The sequence below is a fragment of the Oxyura jamaicensis genome, chromosome 23, assembly GCF_011077185.1.
Source record: "Oxyura jamaicensis isolate SHBP4307 breed ruddy duck chromosome 23, BPBGC_Ojam_1.0, whole genome shotgun sequence".
NCBI classification, from domain to species: Eukaryota; Metazoa; Chordata; class Aves; order Anseriformes; family Anatidae; genus Oxyura; species Oxyura jamaicensis.
This window is the reverse complement of record NC_048915.1, coordinates 5,997,074-6,021,965: the sequence shown is the minus strand read 5'-3', so window position 1 is coordinate 6,021,965 and position 24,892 is coordinate 5,997,074. Positions and strand designations below refer to the sequence as shown.

Here is a 24,892-nt window from a genome sequence, read left to right as displayed (position 1 = left end):
TGCTCCTGCATCCTAGTGCTGGCAGGAGCCAAAGAGAGCCCAGATCCTGCCCACCCCATGGTGTGGTGAAAGAGGGGCCAGGAGCCAGCTCTCTCAGGGAGTGCAGCGGTGCTGGGCCGGGCACCTGCAGAGGTGAGACCGTGGCTGGCATGGGCCAGGCCCTAGCCAGGAAGCACAGGAGGCAGCAAGCTTCAGTCATCATCTTTACCAGCCAGGTACAGAGCTCTGAGCAGCTACGCGGCAGCAGAGGATTTTTTGGTCGTTTGTTTGTTTTTGTTTTGTTTTGTTGTTTTTTTTTACAATCAAATCAAAATGTGACCCAAGTTTACAGAAACAGAAATCGAGGCTCTACCCTGGGGCCTGAACACCAGCTCAGGGGGCAGCTGGGCTCCTGCTGCGGCCAGCGCGGCTCCTACCTGGCTGTGCCCGGCCGCAGGGCGAGCTGCGAGTGGTGCTGGCCAAGACCCCCCCTTGCAGCTTGGTGCCGCCCAGCCAGCGCCTTCATCCCATCCTGCTGCTACTGCCCGCGTCCTCCTGGGGGCTGCCGTGGCCGAAGCCTTCCAGTTCCTTTGTCCAAAGTGCTTTGATTCCTCGCAGGGCGGCTTCAGCCCCGAGCCCTGTCCAGGAGGGCTGTGCCTCCTCCCACGTCCTCAGGGGCTCTGGCCCCTCGCGCTCCCCTCTGCACGGCTGCTCTGCTCCGCACGCACAAACCAAGCAGCAGTCCGGCAGGGAGGAGGTGCTGGCTCTGAACATGGGCCTCGAGTCCAGTATAAAACAAAACTTGCAAAATAAAGCTGTAGTACTTAGGAAAGTGAAACCAACACCATTTTTGCATAAATATCATCAAGGCCATGGAGGCTAAGGCTGTTTGCTTCCTGTATTAAGTTAGTTGTCAGTTCCACACTTGTCTGTTGACCTGCCCAGGTCCCTGAGAGATTTGGATTCCTGTCTGCGGGGGCACAAGTCCTGCGGCTCCGTCCTTCAGGCTGTCTCTCCTCATCTGTCTGCAAGGCGAGAGGGAAGAGCCCGTCAGAGACCTGGGTCCTGCACCCCAGCTTCCCACAGGCTTGGCCCTTGCCCACACCATCCCAGTGTCCCCCAGCCCTGCTGTGAGCCCTTGTGCCCAGCTCCAGCAGCTCCAGCCAGCCGGTGGAGCCAGCGCCATCCCCACCGCTGCCGGGGGTTTTGGCTACCGAGCCCCCAGCACGTGCAGAGGGCTCAGCCCATGGTGGGGTCTGAGCAGGGCCAAGCAGTCCCCGACCCCCCACCCCCACCTACCTTGTGCTGGCGGCTCCGTGCCCGGGGCTGCAGCGCTCCTGCCCTCGGCTGTCCCTGCCGGCTCGCTCTGAGTCCTGCTCTCCTCCGCCGGGGCTGCCGTGGCCTTCCCGTCCGGCACGGGGGTGCCCAGAGCCTCGGGTGCCTTTGGGCTCAGAGGTGACAGGGCCGGCCCTGGGCCAAGCGAAGGCTTCTTGGCAACAGGCGGGGGCACCTTGCCGGGCTTTCGGAGCGCTTGTGATTTCCCTGGGCCCTGCTGGACAGCGGCCGGGGCTGCCGAGCGCTGGCCCGAGAAATTCATTAGCTCAGCAACCAAGTTCCTCTTCAGGTCGGCCTGTGCTTCGGGCGATGAGGGCGTCTCGATCACCAGCTTCTTAGAGCTCTTGGCGAAGATGAAGCTGGCAGTGGAGGTGGGTGACTTGTGCCTGGGGGAGAGCTGCCCATCTGCAGGCGGCCCCTCAGGGCCGGGCTGAGCCGTTTTGCTGCCCGGGGGTTTCTCAGCCGGCACGGAGGCTGCCGCAGCCTCGCTGGCGGACAAGGCGGCAGCCTTGAGGTGCACAGCGGCATGGAGCTGGTTCGAAGGCACCGCATCTTTGGCAGGAGGGGGCTGCCGCGTGGACAGGGCCCGGCGGACGGGCTTTTGGGGCACCGGCCGCTCCTCGGCCCCGGCCCCGGCGGGCGGCTCCACGCTGACGGAGCGCAGCCGCACCATCTGCAGCAGCGAGGGCGTGACGATGGGCAGGCTGGCGTCCTCCTTGGGCACCGGGCCGCTCTTGCTCCGTGACACCGGCTCCTTCTTGGCATCCGCCCGGGAGCCGTTTGCAGCCTTCTTAAGGCCGGTTTGGGGTGGCGGAGCAAGAGCTGAGGGTGGGGGGAGAGGTGGCGGCGGGGGCACGATGGCCTCGGCAGGAGGCTTGGCAGGGGATGGCGGCTGCGCTGCCCCGGCCGGCGGGTCCTGCTGCTGGACACGCGAGGAGATGGCGGCCGAGAATGAGGAAGACGCAGCCTCTGGGTTTGGTGCCTGCTTCTGCCCGGCTGCCAGAGCCGGCGCAGCATCTGGCAGGGGCAGGCTGGAGAAATACGCTTCGTCCGGAGGGGGGAAGTCTGCCATGGACAGGTCGTGCACCTCGGGGGCTGGTGGGGGTGGTGGGGGCCAGGTGGCCTCCGCAGGGGCCTCGCAGGCAGGCTCGGGGCTTGCCTCCTTCTTAGCCGGCGGTGGAGGCGGGTGGTAGGCAGGTGGTGGCGACGGCGGAGGAGACTTGGTGCTGGGCTTGGCTGAGGACTCCTGGCTGGCGATGCTGGGCACTGGTGGGTCTGGTGAGGGGGCGGGGGGGGCGGCGGGGGCTGTGGGTGGCTGGAGCTTTGTGGGTGGCAGGAAGAAAGGAGCGGGCACCTTGGGGTGCGGCGGGATGACGTACCTGTCCGAGCGGCTCTGCGTGCAGTTTAGCGTCTCAGAGGGAGCCGGGTCCGAGGCCGAGGAAGAGATGGAGGTGAGGGAGGACGAGACGGACAGCGCCGGGGACTGCAAGGAGCAGACCCGGTCTGGCTTCTGGGGCTGGACCCTGCCCGGGGACGCAGCTGGGGGGCCCAGCCCCTTGGTGGGCAGCGTGGGGGTCCCGCTCTGGCTGGAATAGCCGCTGGAGGGGGACATGGTGCGGTCGGAGCCATCCAGGCAGCTCCACTTGGGCTGAGCTGTGGGCTCTCTCAGCACCACCGTCATGCCACGGTCACCTGGCCCGGGGCTGCCCCGCGAGGCCTCAGGGGAGCTGGTGCCAGCCAGGCTCTCGGAGCGGACGCTGCTGGTCTCGCTCAGCGATGATGGGGAGAAGACCTCGTCCTCGACTGTCGGGCTGAAGGGCTCAGAGCGGGGGGACCAGGGCACGCCGCTCTCCCGCTGGGGCCGCCTGTCAGGCTTGGGGGGCAGCCCCAGCACCTTGGGTTCCCCCTCCTCCACCTTCTGGTGCAGCGAATAGGTCCTGCGAGGGGGTGCCGGGGGCTTCTTCATCTTCCTGAGGGAGACACTGCGTGCCGAGGAGCGCTCGCTCGCCAGGCTGCCCGTGTCCGAGCCCTCTGCCTGGCTGCTTGTGCTGAAGGCGGGGGATGCCCGGCCGCTGCTGCCGCTCACGCTGCGGGGCCCCACGGCCAGCAGCCCGTGTGCTGTGTGCACGGGGGCTACAGCGGGCTTGGAGCAGGTGCTGGCGAAGCTGGTGGAGCTGTAGACGCTGATCTGATCGGTGTCAGAGCGTCCCGCTGCGTCCACCTCGCTGCGTGGCCCTGCCTCGGCCTGCCGGTGCTCAGAGCCACCCTGCGAGGAGATGGTGGAGCTGTTGGATACGATGGTCTCGGTGGACTGCGAGTGGCTCCAGTTGTCGCTGGAGGAGGAGGGCTCGCGGCTGCGGGCGCTGTGCTCCGAGAAGCGGGTGAGGGAGCGCACCGAGGCTGGGCTGGATGACACCAGACTGCAGCGGCTCAGCGTCCGCACGCTGCTGCGCGTCAGGGCCACCACGTCCACCATGGGCGGCAGGATGGCGTTGGGGATGATCTTGGACATGTAGGTGCCCTGGGGCGAGATGGACATGACGGGGCTCAGCAGCTCCTGGGGGCTGGCGCTGGTGGTCATGCCTGGCACAGCCAGTGACTTCGGCCTCGCCATGGGCGACAGCTTGGCCGACGTCTTCCTCCCCAGCAATGTATCGTCGTAGTAAACGCGGTCGATGTGCTTCTGCAGGGCTGTGTCCGCCTCCTCCAAGGCTCCCAGGCGGACACGGGCACCGCCGGGGACATCCAGCAGTGGCAGGTTCCCGTCGATGGTGGGGATGCGGATGGCATCGCCGGAGACCTGGCCGCCGTTCAGCAAGGGCTGCGGTGCCTGGCTGCCCCCGCGCCCGTTGGCAGAGTGTCCCTTGGCCTCCCGGCTGTTCCTGAGACCTGGGAGCAGGGAGAAATGAACCAGGCGTGATCCCAAGGCAGATACACCCAGCTGAGGGATGGGGCTGGACCTTAAAACTTGCCCACGATGCGTACCCAGCTCCTTCTGGACATGCTGGGGGATGCCCAGCACCGTTGTCCTCCTCTCCTTCCTCTTCCTGCCAGCCCTCTCCGAGGATTTGGCGAAGGAGTCGTGCGGACGGAAGGTGGAACCTGCGAGAGGTGTGAGCGGGTCCAGCCGGCGCAACGTGGGCCCCAGGCCAGATCTCCCCAGCATCCCCAGCCCAGTGCCCACCACCGCTGCTCAAGATGCTCTGGGACAAGCTGAGCTCAGGCACCCGGCACAGCCCAGGGAGGCACCGGCAGTTGCCAAATGGCCGCACAGTCTGAGCAGGGAGGAGACAGCGTCTGTCTGTCCGTCTGTCCCCCTCGCCCAGTCCCATCCCAATGCCTGCAGCAGCCTCTGACTCAACCAGAGCTGCTCTCTTCTCCCCAAGGGCCCCAGATCCCTGCGCTGGCTTGTGGCCGTGCAAACTCAGAGCCCAGAAGCCCCCCGGGTTTCCTGCCAGGCTCCCCAGGCACTCTGACCCCTCGCACCCCCTCGGCTCGCATCCCCGAGCCCCGCAGCCCCCCCAGTTGGGCACCTTTCCGCTGGATCATCTCGGAGCGGATGGAGAGGGCGTCCTCGGAGGTGCTGTCAGTGAGGCAGGAAGCCGCCCGGCTCCGGAAGGACACGCTGTCATCCTCCGAGGACGCGCAGGACTGTGTGGGCAGACAGCGGGCTCAGGCGGGCTGCGGGGAAGGAGCGGCCCAACCCCGCCAGGCCCCCTCTCCGCCGCGAACTGACTCCGCAGCCCAGCGCTGCTGAGACAAAAGCTTCTCCGAGGGCCAAAGGCTGACTCAGCCACACCGGCAGCCAGAGTCCTCCCACCAGGAGCAGGGCTGGGAACAGCCCCGGGGACCCCACGCAGCCCCACGGCCCCCAGAGAGCCGGGGTCCAGCTGGGCGGAGGAGCCGGCACCGCCCTGACTCTGCACTGGAGGGAACTGCCGGGCTCCCACCACCGAGCCAGAACCACCCCAGGGCTTCGCCCAGCCCTGCTGTGCCCTGGGGCCAGGGGGCGGCTGGAGGCTGGGAGGGGAGCAGGGCTGGGGCAGGCCCAGGGACAGGGCCGGGCAGCAGGGTGGCTGTGCCAGGGGAAATGCAGCAGGCGTGTGCTGCCCTGGCCAGGGCACGGCGCTCTGTGCCCCTCGTGATGGGCACAGCACTCTGTGCCCCTCTCAACCCTCTAAAGCACCCCCTGGCACGGCCAGAGGTCAGGATGAGACACAACCCTAGAATCACCGCCCCGAACCCTCGGCAGCTCTGCACACCCGGGGACTCACGGCCTCGCTCTCCCCCTCGCCGCCCGCTTCCAAGGGGTTAAGGTGGCCGAGCGCCAAAGGGAGGCAGCGTTTAAGCAAATACACGTGGGTGAGGCGCTGGGAGCAGGGTCAGAGCTCAGGGAAGCAGCAAACCCGAGCTCAGCCAAGTGAGTGGGAGTTTCTCGCCCGTCAGCAGCCAGGGAGGGGCCCAGCCACGGGGCTGGATGTGGCCAGAGGTCCCCGACACGCCGCCCCATCTTCCCCCCTTGCTCAGCACTGACGGGGGACACCACTGGGGTGAGACGGGGGACAGCGGGACACGGGCATGGGGGGGGGGCTGGGCTGAGCCACACAAGGCAGGACGTGATGTGCCAGCGGTGAGAACAGGGACAGAGATTCACCATGGGGGAAAGAGGATAAGACCAAGGGGGACACAGCCCCTCACTGCCCTGTACACCCCCCTGACATGGTCCTACAGCACTGATCTCAGCCAGGTCGCTGCCTCCTCTGGGCCCCAGTGCTGCCCTGACCACCACCGGGGGCACAGGGGGCCCATCCTACTCTCCTCACCCCCCACAGCCACGCAGAGCCCGGGGCACGGCCCGAGCAGGGCTGGCTGGGGCTCCCCGCTCACCTGGAGGCTGTTGGTGTCCCCGTGGTCCCAGGCACTTTTGGTCTGCTTCTGCTTCTCTGCGGGAGGAAGGAAGGAAGGGGAAGGGGGTCAGGCCCTCTGCGGGAACCTGGAGGGAGCAGGCAGCCACGAGAATGGCCGCCGAGCCCGGGGCAGCACCGGCCACCAGCGTCACCCCCAGAGCTGGACTCTGGTCACCCTGGGTCGCACCGCCCATGCAGGCAGGACAGCCAGCTGCCCGGGGCGCTGGGGGCACCGTGCCGTGGCAGGGCAGGGCCCTGGGGGCTGGGCTCCCCCCTACCTTGGTGCTGCAGGGACTTGAGCCCTTCGCGGGCCTGGTTGTGCAGCTCCTCCAGGTGCGGGGGCCGCGTGCTGGGGAAGAAGACATTGTCGGGGCATTCCTCGCCCGGCTTGTACTGCACGCTCAGCCGCTTGTCGTTCTCAGTCTTGGCAGCGCCTGCAAAGGCAGAGAGAGGGATCAGAGGGCTCCCCAGCTGGATCCCTGCAGGCGAGCGGCCCCCAGACCCGCAGCGAGGCAGGATGCGGCCCGTGAGCCCGCCCGTGAGCTCAGGGCTGCACCGCACGGGACCGGCCTCGTCCCTCCCGCGCTGCCCGGCCGATCGATGCGCTGGAGCCGGGCTGTCTGGGCTGCGAGAGCCGCAGCATTTCCTCCCCACCAGCCGGCGCAGAGCTGGGGCTCAGCACTGCCCTCCTCTCCAGCACCTTCCTCCTCTCCAGCACCTTCGTTAGAGGGCAACCGAGCCAGCGAGTCGGACGGTGGCTGCAGGCAGCCCAGCAGAGAAGGGGCAGCGAGGGGGATTAAACAAGAGCAGAAAAAACATTCCCTTCGAGAGGTTTGCATCATCTCAAAGCCTTGCAAAGCACCCCGAGAGCAGGGACTCAGCCCCACGCCCAAGGCGGGTACAGAGGAGGGAAACCGAGGCGCGGCCCCCAGGGGACCCAGAGGCTGATGTAGGCCCCATCACGGCCTCCGTGGGTGCTGGAGGCCCCACGTGCCATGGCACGGCCGGCACAGGGCCCTGCAGGCCCCCATCTTGCAGCCCCCTCCCCGCACCGGGCAGTGCCCACGGACGGCTCCTGCCCGGGGGTCAGGTCCCCAGCGGGGGCTGCGCCTGGCAGCGCGCAGGCAGGGTGACACGGGGACACAGGCACCGCTCAGCCTGCTCCCGTCTGCCCTCCACCGCCACGGCCTCCGACTCTTCCTGCCCGGAAAATAAACAACTTCAGGCTGAGAGGAGGGAACGGAGACAACGGGAGTGCGGCAGGGCAGCGCTGCGGGCATGCAGGGACCCACTGCTCGGCTGGGACGGCCGCTGCCCTGTCACACCCAGCCCCTGGCCCCCATCGCGGCTCACCCCCCGGCTCCGGCCACGCTCCAGCTCCGGCACACAAAGAGCAGGCCCCGAACAATGGAGCCGGCCCGCCCTGCCATGCCGCACCACGAGAAACCGGGCTTGGTCCCCAAACAAGCACCCGTGGCACGGCGAGCGGGCACCGAGGGGCTCGGCCAGGCAGGGAGCGTGCGTGGCAGCTGGTTTGGGGATCCCCTGTGCTCGCACAAGGTCCCTGCGTGGGACACAAGGCACCCACAGCCCCCATCGTACTGCCCTTCCCCTAAACCCTTCCCTCCCCAGTTCTGGCAGCCCCTCACCGGACCCCCACCCATGCACACATGCGGAGCCGCCTTCTGGCAAGACGGGCGCAATGATTTTAGGGGTGCGATGATTTTAGGGGTGCGATGATTTTTGCCATTAACTTCCCGGGCCCGGGGTGACCTTCCCTGCCCTCCCCGGGGCAGCAGCCACCGCAGGGACCCCCCAGCCTGTGCCGGGTTGGCAGCAGCCCCCTGCGAGGCGGTGCGGGCAGGCAGGGTTGTGTAAGGACAAGGGGTTTTTCTCCCTCCCTCCTTTCCTCCGCACCTCCACTCACCCTTCTTGAAGAAAGCCAGAAGCAAGGAGAGGTTCCTGCCCATGAAAACCACCATGGTGGCCAGGGAAAGAGGCTGCTCCCCACAGGAGGGGGGCTCAGCTGCCCCCAGCAGACGCTCTGCCGCTGCCTGTCGTGCCGGGGGGGTGATGCCGAGGCCCCTCAGCTCCCTCTCCCCGTGCTCATCCGCGCCGCAGGAGCCAGCGGGAGGATGCCCGGCCGGCGGAGCGGCTGCGCGTGGGGAGAGGATGGAGCTGGGGAGGGCTGCACGGCGGCGGCAGGAGGGGACAGCCCCAGCTGCTCCCTCCGCGCCAGAGGAGGAGAGCAGGGCCCCTCCTCTGGCCCTCCCGCCCCCTGCCACACACAGCCTGCGGGGTCGGATCCTGCCTGGTTCGGGGGCAGAGCTCCGCGGGGCTCCTGAACCTCTGCACCCATCTGGGGCTGTCCTCGCCTGGTCCCCTGGCCCTGTGAACCAGTATGCTGGCTTCGGCACCAGTGTGGCCAGCTGGGAAGAGCTGGGAGGCTTTTCCTCCCCAAGCACCGACCCTTGGGACTGCCCAGCAGCTGGGACGGAGGCACAGGCAGAAGCGGGGGCAGGGGGCAGCAGGTGCCCGGCCCCCTCTGAGCCCCCAAAGCACCGCAGGACCCCACCACATCCACCAGCTGTCGGGCTGCCTCGCCACAAAGCGCAGATGCTCCAGGGATTCCTCCACATCGCCAGATGGGTCCTGAGCACGTCCGTGCTGTGCACGGCAGCGTGTGGCTCCTCGTGGGCTGCCCAAACATGACTTTGCAGCCAGGCACAGATTTGGCTGCAGGCAGAGCAGGGTTGCCCGAGGCACCCCATGAGGGGCAGCCGGGCTGCGCAAAGGGTACCTCCCCGGCGGGGCAGCTCCAGTGCTGCGGAGGACTGGAGGATTTCCTCCCCTGCATCTCCTACGTGCCGATAACAGCGAGTGCGAGCAGCGCCCTGCAGCTCCCGCTGTGCATAACCCAGCAGCCGGCGGGGGCCGGGCGGCGAAGCACCCTCCCTGCAGCACAGGCAGGATGGGGCCCGCTGCCCACGCGCTCACCCAGAAGGTGCCGGCGGCTGCAGGCAGACGCTCCCGGCTCTTTTCACAGCGCAAGTGGAAAAGGGACATAATTAAAGGGCTGAGGATGCACAAAGCAGGCAGCCACGTGCTGCGCTGAGCGCTGCCCTCTCCTCTCCGGGCAGTGCGTCACAAGCGCCAGCAGGAACGCAGGAGAGCTGCTCCATGGGGAAGGATCCGGCCCTCCGAGGCAGCGCAGCACAACCAGCCCACAGGCAGGGCTGCGGGCCTGCTGGCGGCACACCGGAGCTGCTGCCCGGGGTGACAGGGACACCGCTGGTGCTGGCAGCCATCCCTGCTCCTCCTCCCGCAGGAGGCCCATCGCAGGGCCTCGAGCGCAGGAGGAGGGAGCTCTGCATCGCTGGGCACCAACCACAGGGCAGGATGCGGTTACCCAAGGGACAAAGCAGCCAGGTCACTGCAGCCAGGCTGAGCCAGGAGCACCCCAAATCATGGCATACAAAGCACGGCTCTGCTTCTCCTCCCTTCCTCGCGACCTTCACTACCTCCTCAGCCTCCAACTCCGTGCCTGGGACGCCTCACCCTGGCACTGCCAACGCAGGGCGCTCCCCACTGCCCCAGGGAAACCCGCTGCCGAAGGGACCTTGCAAAGGGGAAGTGGAAGGGAGGCAGCCGGCAGGCCCAGTCCCACGGCGGAGGCTGCAGCTCTCGGTGGTCTGAGGAACCCGCCGCAGCTGCAGCCCGTGCCAGTCGCAACATGCCCGTGCGCAGCCGGCGTCCCGTCCCTCGCGCATTCCTTGCGACGCACCCTGGATTGACCCGTCCCCTCCAGGCTCCGCTGCTCCGACCTGGCACACGTGCCTGGCGCGCACGTGGCAGCCGGATCCTGCTGCGGGAGGACTCTGGTTCCTTCCCGGGAAGGGCAGGACGGTCTCAAGGACGGTCTCCTTGCATGGGAGCTGCTGTCCAACACCGCAGGCCAGGGACTGCCGATGCCAGGCACGGCCTGGAGGGAGCAGAGCGCCCAGAGCGAGGTGCAGCTGCTGGCCCAGGCACCTGCCTGCAGCCCTGCTGGCAGCAAGGGGCTGGGGAGGGCCTGGGCAGAGCCGTGCGAGGGAGGGACGGGGGCTGAGACCCCAGAGGAACACGGCTGGGTCTGCGCAGACCCGGACCAGGGATGCTGTGAGCAGATGGTGCTGGCCCAGCTGCAGGGCACGAGCCAGCCAAGCTCCCTCGCAGAGCTGGCTGAGAACAGCCACTGCTCTTCCCTCAGGGCGAGCTGGAGGGAGAAACCCTCCGGGGGCGAGCGGTGGCTCTGTTCCTCCGCACGATGAGCAGCAGTTGGGCTGGCCCCAGCTGCATGCATCCATCCCTGCCTGGCAGCACTGCCCCGACTTGCCTTCGCTGCGCGGCGGGACCCGCGGCAGGAGCAGGAGGCGCAGCCCTGCCCGCCCTCCACCACCACTGACTCACCGGAGAAAAATGGGGAGGAGGAGGGGGGGAGCCGGGGAGCCTGAGGGAAGGGGGCTGCGAGGTCCCGGAGGAGGAAGGGGAGGAAAGGAAAGGCTGCCTTCCCCTGCGGCACAGCGCCAGGGGGCTCGCACACCCCAGCAGCATTGCAAGGGGCTGATGCTCTCGCAGGGCTCTCAGACCCCTTCCCACCCTGCAGGCACCGACCAGCGATGCCCAGGTGTGAGCACAGCTCGGGGACCACGTTTGGGGACCCTCTGCACCAAGAGGGCTGCAGAAACACGAACCAGCCTTGTTGCAGCAAGGATCCGCACAGGGTCTGCGCCGTGGGACACGCCATGGGACTGGGCTCTCCCAAGGCAGGATGAGAGTGCAATAATATTTATCGTGGCTTTGGAGCCCCCGGCTGTCACGCAGCCCGTTATCTCCCAGGGGCTGCAGCCAGCCCCAGTCCTCACTTTGGGGCTGGCGTTTCAGCCAGGAAAACATCTCCGCAAAGTAAATAAACACGACCCAGGCTCCTCTGCTGGCTCTGATCTCAAAGACGATCCCATGCAGAGGCAGAAATAAAATTAATTTCAAATAGGAAAACAAACTCGGGTCTTTTTCTTCCTCTCGATTACAGCACGGAAAGCTCCCACACATTCCCCAGGACTTGTACGAGTCAACAGGCTACGGCCAGGGCAGGCGGCGCTGGGGACGGGGGTGAATCCCCAGCTGGAGGAGGGCTGTGGCTGCCTGAAGGGCAGGAGGGCACCGTGCTGCACCGCGGGGCTGCGCGGAGCTGGTTCAGTCCTGACCCCAGCCTCTCCTGAGCACACGGCTGGGGACGGCCACGCGGTGACCCAGCACGCTCGGCCTCATGACGGGCAACGTCTGCAGCTCCCAGCCGGGCGATATTGCAGCTCCTCGGCGAGGGCTGGGCGCACAGCAAGCGGCCTCCGACGCATGCCTGCGGGGCCAAACATCCCCGTGCAGAGAGAAACCAGGACAAGTTGAGACACACAAGCACCGAGTCTCTGCTGTGGGTCACGCAACAAACAGGAGAGCTCAGCTGTCTCCCGGACCACCCCAGCCCTCAGCTCGTGCTGCCTCCACGCGCTTCCCCAGCGCCGCAGCGCTGCCCAGGGCGATGCCGCAGGCAGCCCGGAGGTGCCGAGGGCAATGGGCAGCCCCGTGCCCGCTCCCAGCCCGGCTCAGCTGTTCCAGCCCAGCGAGCGGGGCCTCCATCCCCGTCCCCACCCCGCTCGGCCCCTCCTGGGAAGCTACCAAACAGGTTTGAAGGTAAATAAGTACAGCTTCCCTGGCCGGCTGCGAGCCGGATCGGGGCGGGAACAGCCCAGCTGCAGAGTGCGGCCGCAGCCGCCGAGGCGAGGGACAGGGGCTGAGCCCCACGCAGCCTCCAGAGCCACGCATGAACCCCCCGGCTGGGGACCAGCCATCGTCACCCGCTCCCTCTCCAGCAATCCACTCCGAGCCGTGCCGAAGTCCGCAGCTTTATTAGTCCTGCTTCACCTTTCCTCTACCCCCTGTGCCCAATCCCACGGCGCTGCGCACGCTGCTCAACGCTGCCGCGCTCTGCCCCGGAGCTGGCTGCATCCCCACGGCGCGTGCCATCACGCCCGCTGTGCTTGCAGGTCCCGAAGGTGCTCTGTAAATGTCAGGCATGCCTGTCACAGCAGGTACTGCGCTCCACGCAGGAGCAGATCCAGGAAATGGATTACAGACAAGACCTTGCAGGTTTTTCCATGCGCGAAACCCCTGCCCCGCAGCCTCATCCCCCCTCGTGCCCGCACACGCGCCAGGCAGGGCTGGCAGGAGGCAGGACGGAGGAGCAGGCACTTCTCCACCTGGAGAAGGACGCGGTGAAACGGGGCCAGCAGGGAGCTACCAGACAGGGCTGGGGCTGACCCTGAAACGATGGGGGAAAGGAAAAAAAAAAAAAAAATTAAAAAAAGGCCACGCAGCAAAAGAGCAGGTCCCCTGCCCTGCCTGTCGGTGGTGGAGTGCCTGCCAAGCAGGCAGGGCTCGGCACGGCAGAGCCACGGTGCTGGGTGCCCCTCACAGCTCTTCCCTCCTCTGCCCGGCGGTGCTGCAGATCCGCTCCCCAGGCAGGGAGCAGCAGGACGGCGGCACCGCAGCCGCCCTCCACCCGCATCAACCCCAGCGCGGTGCCTGCCGGGGCGGGCCCTGGCCCTTATCTGCACCCCTGCTGTTTGTGGAGCCGGCCCAGCGTGGGTCTGGCTCAAACAGCGGCTGCAGAGCAGAAGGATGCCCCGAAATGCTCCCGGAGAGAGCCGGGGCTGCCAGCAGGCTCCACCAGCAGCCCCATAGCAAAGGGCAGGCACCCACGGCTTGAGCGCCCCATGGCTCGCCCCCTCCTGACCACCCACGCACTCGCCCCAGTTCTGGTGCGCACACGGAGCCTGGGCCAGGACCCCCACGGCACCATCGCCATGACCAGGCTGCCAGCCCGAGGGCTCCCAGTGCTGCTCCGCTCCCAGCAGCGGGGCAGGGCCCAGCCCGAGGCTGGGATCCCACTGCCGGGGCCAGCCCGAGGCCGGGAGCCCAGCGCCGGAGCTCCCCGGCAGTTCCAGCCCCAGCTGACGCCGCTCACCACCTTGCTCCCACTGGGTGCAGCCTGGCCCAGCGCCACGTTCCTGCACCCTGACTCAGCAGGGCCCGGCGGGGCTGTCCTGATAAGGAGGAGATAAGAGGCTGTGGTCTCCATGGTGCTCAAGGACTGCCAGGGACCTTCCCCAGGCAGCTCCGTGGCAGATGGGGAGGGGAGGAGAGGCCGGGGATGCACCCCAGAGACAGACGGGCCCTGCTCTACCACGGGGACGGGGAAAAGGAGACAGCTTTTGGGATGCAGCCCCGCTGAACCAGGTCTGGGAGGCCGTGCTGAGCACAAGGTGCGCCGTGACACCGGCAGCAGGGACCAGGTCGTGGGCAGCCACCCGTGGCCACCCTCCCCACTCGCCCTCCCTCGCTGGCCCCGTCCCATGGCTCCTGCCCTTCAAGATCAAACGGCAGCGGGCAGCCACGCCGCCTCGCAGCCGGGGTTGTGCTGCCAGTGCTGCAGCGGCGCCTGTCTGGGCCTGACCTGCCCCTGCAGCCGGCCCTGGGCACCACAGGCGCTGCCACCGCCGCACGGCCTCGTCGGCACCGGGTCTGGAGCAGCAGCGGGTGGAAGAAACAAAACCCTGGGGGAGGAAAGAGCAACAAGGAGGGGAGGAGGAAAAACAAAGAGCCCAAGAACGGAAGGAGCAGGGAGGTTACACAGACATGGCCAGAGGGTCCAGGGAGGGAGCACTTGTAAATATTCTCCAAAAGCACACATCAGGCCAAGCAAAACTGCCGCAGACCTGAGCCCCAGCGGGAAGCGGTGCCCAGCCCCAGCTGCCCTCCGCGCCCCCAGGAAAGGGGGAGGCAGCGATGGGGCCGGGCAGCCAGGGGGATGGAGAGGGGATCTGGGAGCTGCTGCTGGTCCGTTCGCCAGCGATGTGCAATCGGCCTCAGCCCTGCAAATCTGGGAACCCTGCAAGGGCAGGAGGAGCAGGGAGAGCGGCCGGCCCCGTCCCCAGGGAGCTGGGTCCCCACACCCTGCCCCCAGCCGGTGATCCCGTTGCGCCCTCCAAAACGCTGAAGCGACACAATGCAAATTCCTTCGCTTTGTGGCCACCGCGCCGTTGCCATGGAGCCGTGGCAGAGAACAAACAGAACTCGCCCCACGTTTTCTCAGCGCCTTCCACCCGGTGCCCTTCAGCCCTCCTCACCCGGCAAGCTCGGCCCAGCTGTGCCCACCGCAGGGCGAGATGCCCCCAGTGCACTGCTGCCCACCTGCGCTCCCCAGGGAACGCCCAGCTCCCCATCCTGCGGGGACACCTCCAGACGCCACAAGTCTCAGAGCAAGACATGGCATCAGCAAACGGGCCGGGCTGGCAGAAAGCTTCCTTCTGAAGAAGCTCAGGGCAAGAACATGAGCTGGAGAGAAACTTCCAGAGAGAAAAAAGCCCCCGGTCCAGGGAAAGGATGCGGGATGGGAGCAGGAGAGGGCAGAGGGCTGTGCCGGGGGCTGCTCAGAGCCACGAGCCCCAGGGCATCCTCACGGGGAGGTGCAGAGCCAGCACAGAGCAGGAGCCCGGCTCAGAGAACGGGCTGCACGGCCCCGCTTGGCCCTTCCCAGGTGCAGACCGCAGCAAGAGGAACTTTTTGGTGGAGAGGAGACCACAGCCGGGAGAGGCGCACGGCGGAGAGCCCGCGGGGCAGGAGGTGCTTGCTTTGCTTCTCCGTTGAAGTCTTTGGGAAAGGGATTTCCCAGCTGCCTCCTTGGGACTTGTTTGCTTTGCTTAATACCCATTTGACTTTAACAGATAATTGATGGTGTGGATAAATGCAGGCTTTGTTACAGATGTGACACACTCCCTGCACCCCTCGGTTACGAGGCTGAGGACTCCGAGCGGCGCAGTGAACGTTCCCAGAAACGCCCACTCTGCAAACCCCAACCCTCCCCTGTGCCCGAGGGATGGACCGGACCTGCAAAGCCCCTTGAGGGCAGCGCCTTCTGGCTCTGCGGGTCACCTTCAAGCCTCACCTGGGGAGTTTCACTCGGCTTTGTCACTCCCCACGCCTGGCTGGGGTTCCAAATCCAGGCTGCGGAGCGTTTGCCTCGGGGACAGCTGGCACAGCTGCACCTGGGCACCCTGCGGCCCGTAAAGACAGACGGAAACAGGGGAGCCAAGGGCAGCAGGGACGGCAGGGCCGGGACATCCCTGCGGGGCTGGTGGCAGAGCCCCCGTGCTGGCTCTGAGCGGGGCAGGACCCGGCTGGTGCTGGGGATGTACGAGCCAAGCAGCCAAACCGCCCGGTTAACGCGGCCCTGGACCCACCAACCCTGCCTGCACCAAGCCCGGGGCTTTGCAAGCACTCCTCATCTCACGCAGGGGACAAGGGGACAGCTGAACAGAAGCAGGGCAGGGCAGCAGCTTCTGGATGAGGACAACTGTACTGCAAGAGACCTTTTGCTGCTCACCCCGTCCAGTGGATGAACCAGGGAGGGGGCACTGCAAGGGTCTGAGAATCCTATAAACACACCCAGCCCGCATAGGACCCTCCCCTCCCCTTTCCCCTTCCCCAGAGAAAAAAGCTGGCCCTCTCCCTGCCTCCTCTGGGCTTTTGAACTGCATGCGTGGAGCTGGAGCAGAAAAAAGTGATAGAAGCGGTGCCCCCAGCTGCATTGTGAGAGCCGAGCTCAGCCCCTGCCGCCCGGCCCCCCGCTCTCTCCCCCTCCCAGCCGAGCGGCTGAGGCAGCGCTGCGTGGGCAGGAGGGATGCACGGGGCTCCTGTAAGCACTCCTCAACTCCAGCACTGCCCGGGCACAAACGGGAAACCAAGGCAGGGAAAGGGAGAGGAGGCGGCTCAGGGCCGAGGGGGAACGCGATGCCGGCAGCCCCGGGTCCCTGCTCCAGCCACTGAGAAAAACAAGTTGGTAACTAACCCAGCGGGCGATCGCTGTCCTGATAGCGCAGGAAAGCCGCGGGCTGGCTGCTGGTGGAGTTTGCAGCAGCCCCTGTGCACGTCAGGAGCTTTTTCCCCAGCTCCTGAAGTAAGAGGGCCTGATCTTACCTCACCCCCAGTTCAGCAGGAGGAGGTTCCCAGTCCCCGGGGGCATCGTATCCCTTAGGGAATAGCGAAGCCACCAGCAACCTGCCCCAATACTGGGCTCAGCTCCTGCCCCAGACCCCCCGGCATGCCAAACCCGGCACGAGAGCAAGTGGAAACAACAAACTTCCCCTGCGAGGGGCCCAGAACCAGCCCCCCAGGTTCCCCCCAGGCTCCTACCTGCCCTCTGCTTCCCGGCACGGCCCCAGGGCCAGGAGGAACCAGCCTTGGTGCCCGCGGGGCTCCTCTTGCGGTGCGCGTTGCCCATCCGGCCGGTCTCGCCCTCCACCGCTGCCGGGCGGAGGATGCCGCGGCGCTACATGGTGGTGCCGAGGGGGCTCCGGGGGGGTCCCGTGGCAGAGAGCTCCCGGCCGCCCGCTCCCATCCCTGCAGCCGCGGGAGCCCGGCGCTCGCAGCCGGCTCTGCCGGAGCCAATGGCACAGGCAGAGAGAGGAGTGGCCTCCCGGGAGCGCCCAGTGGCTCCAGTGGCACCCTCCCAGCTCAGCTCCCCGGCGGGTGCTGAGGCTGGGACAGCAGGCACAGGGGGCTCCAGCCCCCCAAACCCCCCCCTGCTGTCAGAGTCCTGCCGGCTGCCTCTGCCATCGGCACAGCACCTGCCTCCATCCCTGCTCACGAGTCTGCACTGTGACGATTCCTGCCTGTCCCTGAGTGCAGCTCAAAGCACCACGGGTGCGATGCAGAACAGCCCCTGGGGTGGGGGGGGTCACAGGACCCCAAATCCCCACTGGGATGCCCCCACGTGGACCCAGAGGCCATGAGTGGGACCACGGAGCCCAAGGACGTGGGCTAGGTCCGGCTGCATCCCCAGGCTGGGGCGAGAGCCCCCCGGCTGCATGGGAGCTCCCCTGCGTGCTTCTGCCTCGCAGGTTGGAGCTGGGAGAACCCCACGGACCTCTGCTGCAGCCCGGGACACCCCCCCACAGCGCCATGCCCAGATCCCGCTCCCTCCCGGGGTGATCCCAGCCTCACGGCCTCTCTCCTGCCTCGTGACCCCGCTCCCGACGCACGCGGTTTTGCCAGCGGCTGGCAGGAGCGGCAGAGGTCTGTGCAAGGGCAGCTCAAAGCGGCACTGGTGCAACAGGCTCTGCACAGACAAGCCCAGGGACGGCCGTTGTGAAACGCAGGGGCCAGGCAAGCAGCTCGTCCTGCGCAGAGCACGGCTTTCCCAGCTGAGTCTTAATTAGAAAATTAAATGCAGCGAGGGCAGAGAGGGGTCAGCTGGTCAGACGGTGGGCAATTCCTGCCGGGAATGTTTATGTTCCTTCGGTGATTCAGCAGAGGATCAGATAAATAGGAAGGACGGTTTTGTGGTAAAGGCACAGGACTGGGGGAGATGAAGGAAAAAAAAAAAAAGGCAACCAGCAGCTCCTTCCTGACCTCCCGAGGTGATCTGCAGTAAGTGAACCTCCGGACTTCAGTCCCGCTCTCTGCGGTGGGATTAACGCTGCCCCCCTTTCCCATCAGTGGGCACAGGCAGGCTGAGAGGGGCAGGGACCCTCGCACCGCACAGACAGGGCCCAGCACCGCCGCCAGCCCCTGCAGCTGCTGCCCCAGCGCGGCCCCTGCCCGCTCTGCCGTGGGAGAAGCGATGTGAACAGGGGATTCGGTGTGAAACCCTTCCCAGCAGCCGGGGCCGGCTTCCCGCTGCTGCTCTGCGCCGCCCAGGCCACGAACCTTCCATCTCCCTGCATCTGGGACTGAACCAGGATGTGGGCACAAGTGTGGGAGAGTCAAAGGTCCCAGCCCAGGGACTCGGAGGCCGTTTTTCACACCGTGTGCAGGAGCTGGGCAAGCTGGGGTCATGGCAGGGCTGCCCGGCTCCCTGCACCCCCCAGTGCACATCCCAGGGTAGCTGCTTCAGAGCAGACACGCCGACCCCCTGCACGGCACGCTCCCCTCACCACCATGATGTGGGGCTTCCTCTAAGCCTCACCCAGAGTTCTTCCAGTAAAGCGTTTTCGTTCCTCTCCCTGCAAGGAGAGGAGATGCTGGAGCCACGACGCTGCCCCAGATTCAGCGACACTTCTCCCTCTGCTGCAGCACTGCAGCCCCCCCAGCCCCCGAGCCTCACAGGCTGCCCCAGCAGCCAGCTGCTCTCAGCCTTCCTTCCAATGCACGTTGAAATCATTGCTCCCAGAAACCCGCTGTGAAAGCAGGGCAGCGCGCTGCGTACCCGCAGCTCCCCCAGCGTGGTGTTCCCTGCGCGGAGGGACGCGCTCGCCTGGCTACGAACCCAACTGCAAAGCGGCCACAGGGAACAGGGGCCGGGGGCAGGAGGCGTGCGGCCTCCAGGGTGGAGGCCCCTGACTTTATTCATCGAAAAAGACTCCACCAACAGCAAGGAACGAGGTGGGTCAGGCGGGGAAGCTGACAGCGAGATACAGATCTTGTCATCGCTGCGTGACTGCTTCGAGCACATCTGATCCCCAGCAAGTCACGCGCTCCCTCTGCCCGGCTGGCAGCCCAAGCGCGGAGGGGCCGGGACCCCCCTGCCCAGCACCAGGAAGGATTAGTGCCTCCACTGACCCCTCCACTGCGCAAACGCAGAGCGGGAGCCGAGCTGCCTGAATGAGAAAGGAATTCAGCCCTTGTTCCCTTAATGGGGAAGTAAAGCGCAGCGAGGCAAAGGTAACACAAAAAACCCACTTGAGATCCCCAATCATTAACAGCAATACATAACCAGGAGGGTTTCAAATTATTTCCTGCTCAGGCCGGAGCCGCGGCCATCAGCAGTGTGCGACCTCGTGCTACGCTGTGGACGGCAGCTCCAACAAACACCCACAGAAGTTGAAGGGGTTCGGCTCCCGGCTCTGCTTGAGGCTTTTGTGCATTCGCGGCAGGGGACACGGGGACCAGCCCGAGCTCCAGCTCCTTTTGGCAGGTGAATGAGTTTTTGCTTCATCTTTGCCCAGCTCTTCACCTTCCGATGGTTTATGTTCCCAGCGGTGCTGGAGACAAAGTCAATGATGATATTGTCTTATGAAATAAAACCTTCCTTCTAAAAGGAAACATGACTCCGGTGAAATAGTTTTATCGGAGCTTATGGAACGTTATTTGCAAGAGTAATTCTTCCAGTTGTCTCCAGGTGGAATAGCTGTGGTTGAAGACACACCTCTCTTTGTTCAGCAGAGCAGCTCGCGGTTTCCAGCCCAGGCCAGCCGGTGGATTCCTGTTGTTCAGATTTTCTGAAGTGTCACTCTCTGCCTTCTGCAGATTAACAAATTCATGACCGCACGCGTGGGAACAGCCCCAGGCAGCGGGAGACGTGGGGGCCACGAGCAGGAATGCCCGCACCTCCCCGTGGCCTCCTTCACTTCAGACAAGTTGCGAAGCTCGGGACTAAAATACAAACCCCGTGTTTACACCCAGCCGTGACGGCACTGCCATCTGGTAGCAGAGATAGAGGAAATCGAGCGATGGGGGAGATTTCACAGCTCAGAGCAGCAGGCAGAACTGCCACCCCAGCGCCCCGGGGCAGTCCCCGGCCCCATGCTCCCTCCATCGCCACACAGAGCCCCGGAGCAGGTCCTGGGGGTGCCGCTGCCTCATGGCGGGCACACGGCAGCAATCTCGGGGCCGTCAACAAGTGCTCGCTCATGTTGGGAGGCAGCTGGGCACGTCTAAAGTTTTTTTGTTTGTTTGTTTGTTTTTTAACATCGCGGTGACCCCAGCTGTCAGGAAGCCTGTTGCTGCTGGACTGAGCTGGTATCAAATAAGAAGAGCCAACCCTAATTTAATACTTCTGGAACATCAATTCCTTTACTTCACCGGGGAGTTATGAGCGATGTTGTGAAACCCAGAGAGAGCAGTGGCCAAGAGCTGGACTAAGCCCACTGGCACACACTGCCGCTCAGCGACGTGCTCACGCTGCCTGCTGAAGCGTGGTCCGTGCAGGGCACACTCGCTGCACAGCGCTGCCGAGGGTTAAAAGGCTCGCGTGATCTGTGTGGGTTTGCAAGCATCGCTCACAGAGGAAGAGAAAAAGCTTTCGGCTTCTTTGCTCCCGACAGAAAAACCTCTCACAGGCAGCAGGGAAAAGTAGCCACATGTGGCAAACCAGAGCAGGCGGCACAGGCGCGCTGAGGACCCCAGTTTCTTGCCTCACGTTGGCTCATTTGTACCGCCCCGGGCAGGTTGCCCCCCTCTCCCTGTGCCTCTGCTCCCTTCCCAACAAGTTAGCACCACCCCTTGGCCTCCAGAAGTTACTGGGGAAATAAATACCCTACGAATTGCGGGGTGCTCTGACACCACGGGATCAGGAACCACAGAAGTGCTGAAAACACAGGCTGTGACGATGCTCCTCCAGGGCGCTCCCCCAGCCCGCACACCTGCTGATCGGGGCAGCCTCAGCACTTCACTCATTTCCCACCTTCCAGTTGCCGACATGGGTTGGGACGTCAGGGTTTTCCCCACCATATGCAGAAAGAACGGGGGACAGGCAGCTGCAGGAGAGCCGACAGCCTCGGGGCACCGGGCTGGACCGAGCTGCCTGGGGGACACGGCAGCGCCTGGCCCAGCAGGACGTGCACAGAGCGGGGCTGGGGCAGTCACAGCACGGTGGGGTAACACGTGAATTCATGGGAGGAACTGCCCATGGCAGAGCCACCCCAGCTGCTCACACATGGCATGGGAAGGGAACGCTGCAGCTGCCAGCATCCATCGGGGGAGAAACCTTTTCTGCAGCCCGGGATAAAGCTGCTCGTGCCCAGCAGCGTTCCCCGCAGAGGGGCGGCCTGAAGTTTGCCCTTACAGCTTCCAACATCCGTACTCTCCCCAGCTCAGCTGTCTGAGAAGCCAGAGACAGGACGTCCGATCAGATGGACCACCAGTCTGACCCAAACGGAAACACGCTCATTCTCCTGTTCCCAAGATCTCGGTGCTGAGCAATTCAGACCCAGCTGACGGCCAGGGGGCCACCAGGCAGAGGCAAGGCTGAGGAACCAGCCCCGACCCGCAGCTCCCTGGCACAGCTTTGCCCTCCCAGTCAGACCCGTGCCTCAGCACCCATCACAACAACTTCAGCCCGTGTGAACGGCGGGTGACGGAGAGCCGCAGAGCTTGCCGACATGACCCAAGCCACCCCTCAGCACCACACAGACGCAGGGAGAAAGACGAGCACCGCGCCTGCAACCAGAGCCTACAATGACTTGCTTAAGCTCTCCTCTTCCCCGTCCCACAGCTCCCAGCTCGATATTTGGAAAACTTCCCAGGCTGGGCAGCACCTGCAGCCTCCAGGCAGGTCAGAGCTTCGCACAGCAGCCAGCGCTGCCCGGCTCCACATCCACGCTGGCCCCGCAAACCACGCGGCACGGCGGGGCCGTCGCTCCTTCATTTCCCTCCACATGACGTGGGCCATCGCGAGAGGAGCCCTCAGCCGCTCAGGGAACATTATCACCCCGTTTTAAGGACGGAAAACAGGGGAACGGGACTGATCCAAGGTCAGCAGGCAGCAAGCCCTCCACGCAGCCCCATCTCCTCGTTGTGCCGGGTGTTCAGCCCCCCAGTGCCCACCAGTTCCCTGGTTTTATCCCAGGGACACGCAGCCGGGGTGGAGGTGGTTAACCAGGGTGGGGCTGCGGAGCCGCTGCCTGCTGGAGCCAGCCGGGGTGATTCAATCAGGCGCACGCTGCAATCACGGCACGTCGGCACAGCTTCCCCGCTCCACACCTCCAAGCAGCTCCGCTGGAAACATGGCAGGGACGCGGCAGGCAGCTGCCAGCGGGGTCCCGCGCTCCCCCCCCCCCCCCCCAAAAAAAAAAACCCTCCCTGGACACCTAACGCACGGCCAACGCGGCGGTGACGGTGCCCTGGCGGGATGCAGCTCCGCGTTCACAGGGACAGCACGACGAGGGGGCTGCAGGCTGCCTCCGAGAGGTCCCCAACAGATGGAAACTTCTCCTGGGTTTCACATTTGGAGGATTAGCTAGCGAACATTAAAACTTAAGGGAAAAAAAAGGATGACAGAGCTGGTGCGGGTGTTTCCGCGCTGCAAAGAGGAATATCACATGCTTTGGCACAGCTCATTTTTTCTACTCAGGTTTCAGCGCCAGGCCCACAGCAGCGGTGTCCGCGCTCGGCGTGCCAGGAGGAAGGTCCCGCCAGGCACACCGGCAGCATCGCTCCGACCTCCTGCACAGAACCTGTCAGAGGCCCTTTTGCCTTTCCACAGCCCCTCCTTTCTTATCAAAGATCACTTCTCAAAGCGGCAAACGCCTGCATGCGGTCCTGAATGCCCAGGAATCAACTCCCCAGGGCAAATCGAGGGAGAAAGTTCCAGGCGACAGCACCCGGCTGCGTTTGGGTGCTGCAGAGGCGGCCGCTCCCTTGGCCAAGCGAGGCCCAGGAGGCGACACCGCCGCCTGACGTGCCCTGCAGGGAGGGCAGTGTCGTGACGCAGCCGGGATCCCTCGCAGCTCGGGGAAGAGGCTGCGTGCATCCTGGCAGCGATGCCTCCTGGGGCTGCTGCCACGCCGGGCTGCCTGCTACCGGAGGGCAACGGTGCTGAGCAGACAAGCACGGCCAGCACGCCACCATGCACCGCTCCACCGAACACCTACGGGATGCCGGGCTGAGCCCGCAGCTCACCGTAACATCACCCTGGGGTGTCCCTGAGAGGGCACCCGAGGCAGGTTCACCAGCATGGCCAGGAGACAGGGACACGGCTGGGTTACGGAGGAGAGCACCCACAAACGGCCGGGTGGGGGCCATATCTAGGACAGGAAGGGCCACACCTGGAGCATGGCAAACACCCGGCCGAGGAGGAGAAGGAGGTGGCTGGCGTCCCTCCAGGTTTCCCTGAGCCCCAGTGACCTTCTGACTCAGCGGAGAGCAAACCAACCCAGTGAACCGGCAACAGCCTCGGGGCAGGGGCGAGACCACGCCGGGACCTGCCGGATCCAGCCTGCTGCCGCGGCCACTGCTGCTGCAGCCCCCGTGGCCACTGCCACCATGGCCACCTCCCTTCAGCCACCACCATGGCTGGTGTCAGGACCATTCATGGCCAACTGTGACCCCTCTTTAGCTTCTTCTGTAGCCACCAGTGCTGGTCTTCCTTGGTCACATCCTTGGTCAACACCTCAACCCCTCCTCAGCCACTGCTGTACCCGCTCCTAGGTCACCTCCACAGCCACCAGCAGGAGCCCTCCTCAGCCACCGCCCTGACCTCTCCAGGGCCACCACCTCGGCCACCACCTCAACCCCTCCTTGGCCACTTTTGTGGTCACTTCCAGAGACCGCGGCTGTCATCCTGACCCTTCCCCACCCACCACCCCAACCCCTCCACAGCCACCCCTTCAGCCACCACCCTGACCCCTCCTAACCCACTGCTGCACCCCCTTCTCACCCCCTTCCACAGCCACCATCTCAACCCCTCCTCACCCACCTCCCCGGACACCACAGCCTCCACCCTGACCCTTCCTCAGCTGCCTCTCTGACCCCTCCAGGGCCACCTCCACAGCCCGGACCTTGAACCCTCCACGGCCACCACCCCAACCTCTTGCAGAGTCGCTGCTGCACCCAGTCCTCAGCCACCTCCACGGCCACCGGGGCCAGCACCCCGACCCCCTTGGGGGCCACAAACCCCAACCCTCTTGGGGGCCACCTCTGCTGTCACCTTGACCCCTCCTTGGCCATCACCTTGACTTTGACTTCCTCCTCCACCACCACCACCGTCGCCGCCAGCACCCCAAGCTCCCCCCGCGCCCCTCACCTGCCCCTTGCTGCTGTTGCTGCTGGGGGCTCCCAGGCGGGGGGCTGCCACCCCTGCGCCTCCTCTTCCTGCCCCGCAGCCAGCTGAAGGCCCTCCGCAGCGAGCCCGCCTTGCCGCCCTTCTTCTGCCGGGGGGCCGCCGCCACCGCCGCCGCCGCGGGGCCCCCGGGCTCGGCTTCGCCGCCCACCGCAGGTGCAGCCGGGGCGGACATGGCCGCGGCGGGCAAGGCCCAGCGCCGCCCGCTGCCCATAGGGGCCGGGCCCAGCCCAGGTTCCTCCGGCTCGGCCCCGGCTCCGGCTCCGAGCTCCCGCCGAGCGGGAGGCGCCGACGGAAAGTTTCTGCGGGGCCTGGGTGGAGCCTGCGGCCTCGCCGGCCTGCGGGAGGCCCGGCCCGGCCCGGCCTCCGGCCCGCCCCCGGCTCCGCCCGCCCCGCAGGTGGGGGACCCGAGGCCCGGAGGCACCTGCGGGGCGATCGGGGCCGGGCCCGGGGGCTCCACCTCGGGCCCCGAACGGGCGGAGACCGGCCCCGAGGTGGAGCCCCCGGCCCCTCTCATGAGGGGGGCGCACACCGGGGGTCGTGTCTGTGTGTGTCCCCTGCCTCAGCACCGTCCCCGAGCGGACCCCACACAATGCTGCCCCAAATGATGGAAGACCCCCACACACACCCAAAAAACAAGATTATCAGGGGTTCGGGGGTTATTTATTTCCCCACACGGCAGGGAGCTGGCACACTCTCTCCAGGAGCACCGGTGGATTTATGACAAGCAATTTCTCCGCTTGCACATGGAGCACAACCACCGTGGTGGGCTAAAAGGGGGTGGCAGGGCACGTCA

General features: G+C 65.8%; 1 protein-coding gene across 3 annotated transcripts; it reads right to left on the bottom strand.

The window, feature by feature from the left end:
* Window positions 1–190: 190 nt before the first annotated feature.
* KIAA1522 (KIAA1522 ortholog) lies at window positions 191–24,440 on the bottom strand. Of its 3 annotated transcripts, none has more exons than XM_035345574.1 (7): window positions 24,061–24,440; window positions 6,500–6,655; window positions 6,202–6,257; window positions 4,848–4,965; window positions 4,300–4,416; window positions 1,279–4,203; window positions 191–1,004 (listed from the first exon to the last, which is right to left on the bottom strand). In XM_035345574.1, the coding sequence occupies exons 1-7, from the start codon at window positions 24,308–24,310 to the stop codon at window positions 997–999; spliced, it is 3,630 nt and encodes a 1,209-aa protein (XP_035201465.1). In that variant the 5' UTR covers window positions 24,311–24,440; the 3' UTR covers window positions 191–996. The 3 variants fall into 3 exon arrangements, with proteins under 3 accessions (XP_035201465.1, XP_035201466.1, XP_035201468.1); XM_035345575.1 differs by lacking the exon at window positions 24,061–24,440 and adding an exon at window positions 16,512–16,906; XM_035345577.1 differs by lacking the exon at window positions 24,061–24,440 and adding an exon at window positions 8,149–8,472.
* Window positions 24,441–24,892: the final 452 nt, after the last annotated feature.

Bases quoted from the DNA above. Each gene is read 5' to 3' on its own strand.
- KIAA1522 (XM_035345574.1), bottom strand. From the start codon at position 24,310: ATGGGCAGCGGGCGGCGCTGGGCCTTGCCCGCCGCGGCCATGTCCGCC. The intron at 6,656-24,060 runs GTGAGGGGCGCG...CTGCCTTTGCAG, and splicing joins GCAACAGCAGCAAGGGGCAG to GCGCTGCCAAGACTGAGAAC. The intron at 4,204-4,299 runs GTACGCATCGTG...CCCTGCTCCCAG, and splicing joins GCATGTCCAGAAGGAGCTGG to GTCTCAGGAACAGCCGGGAG.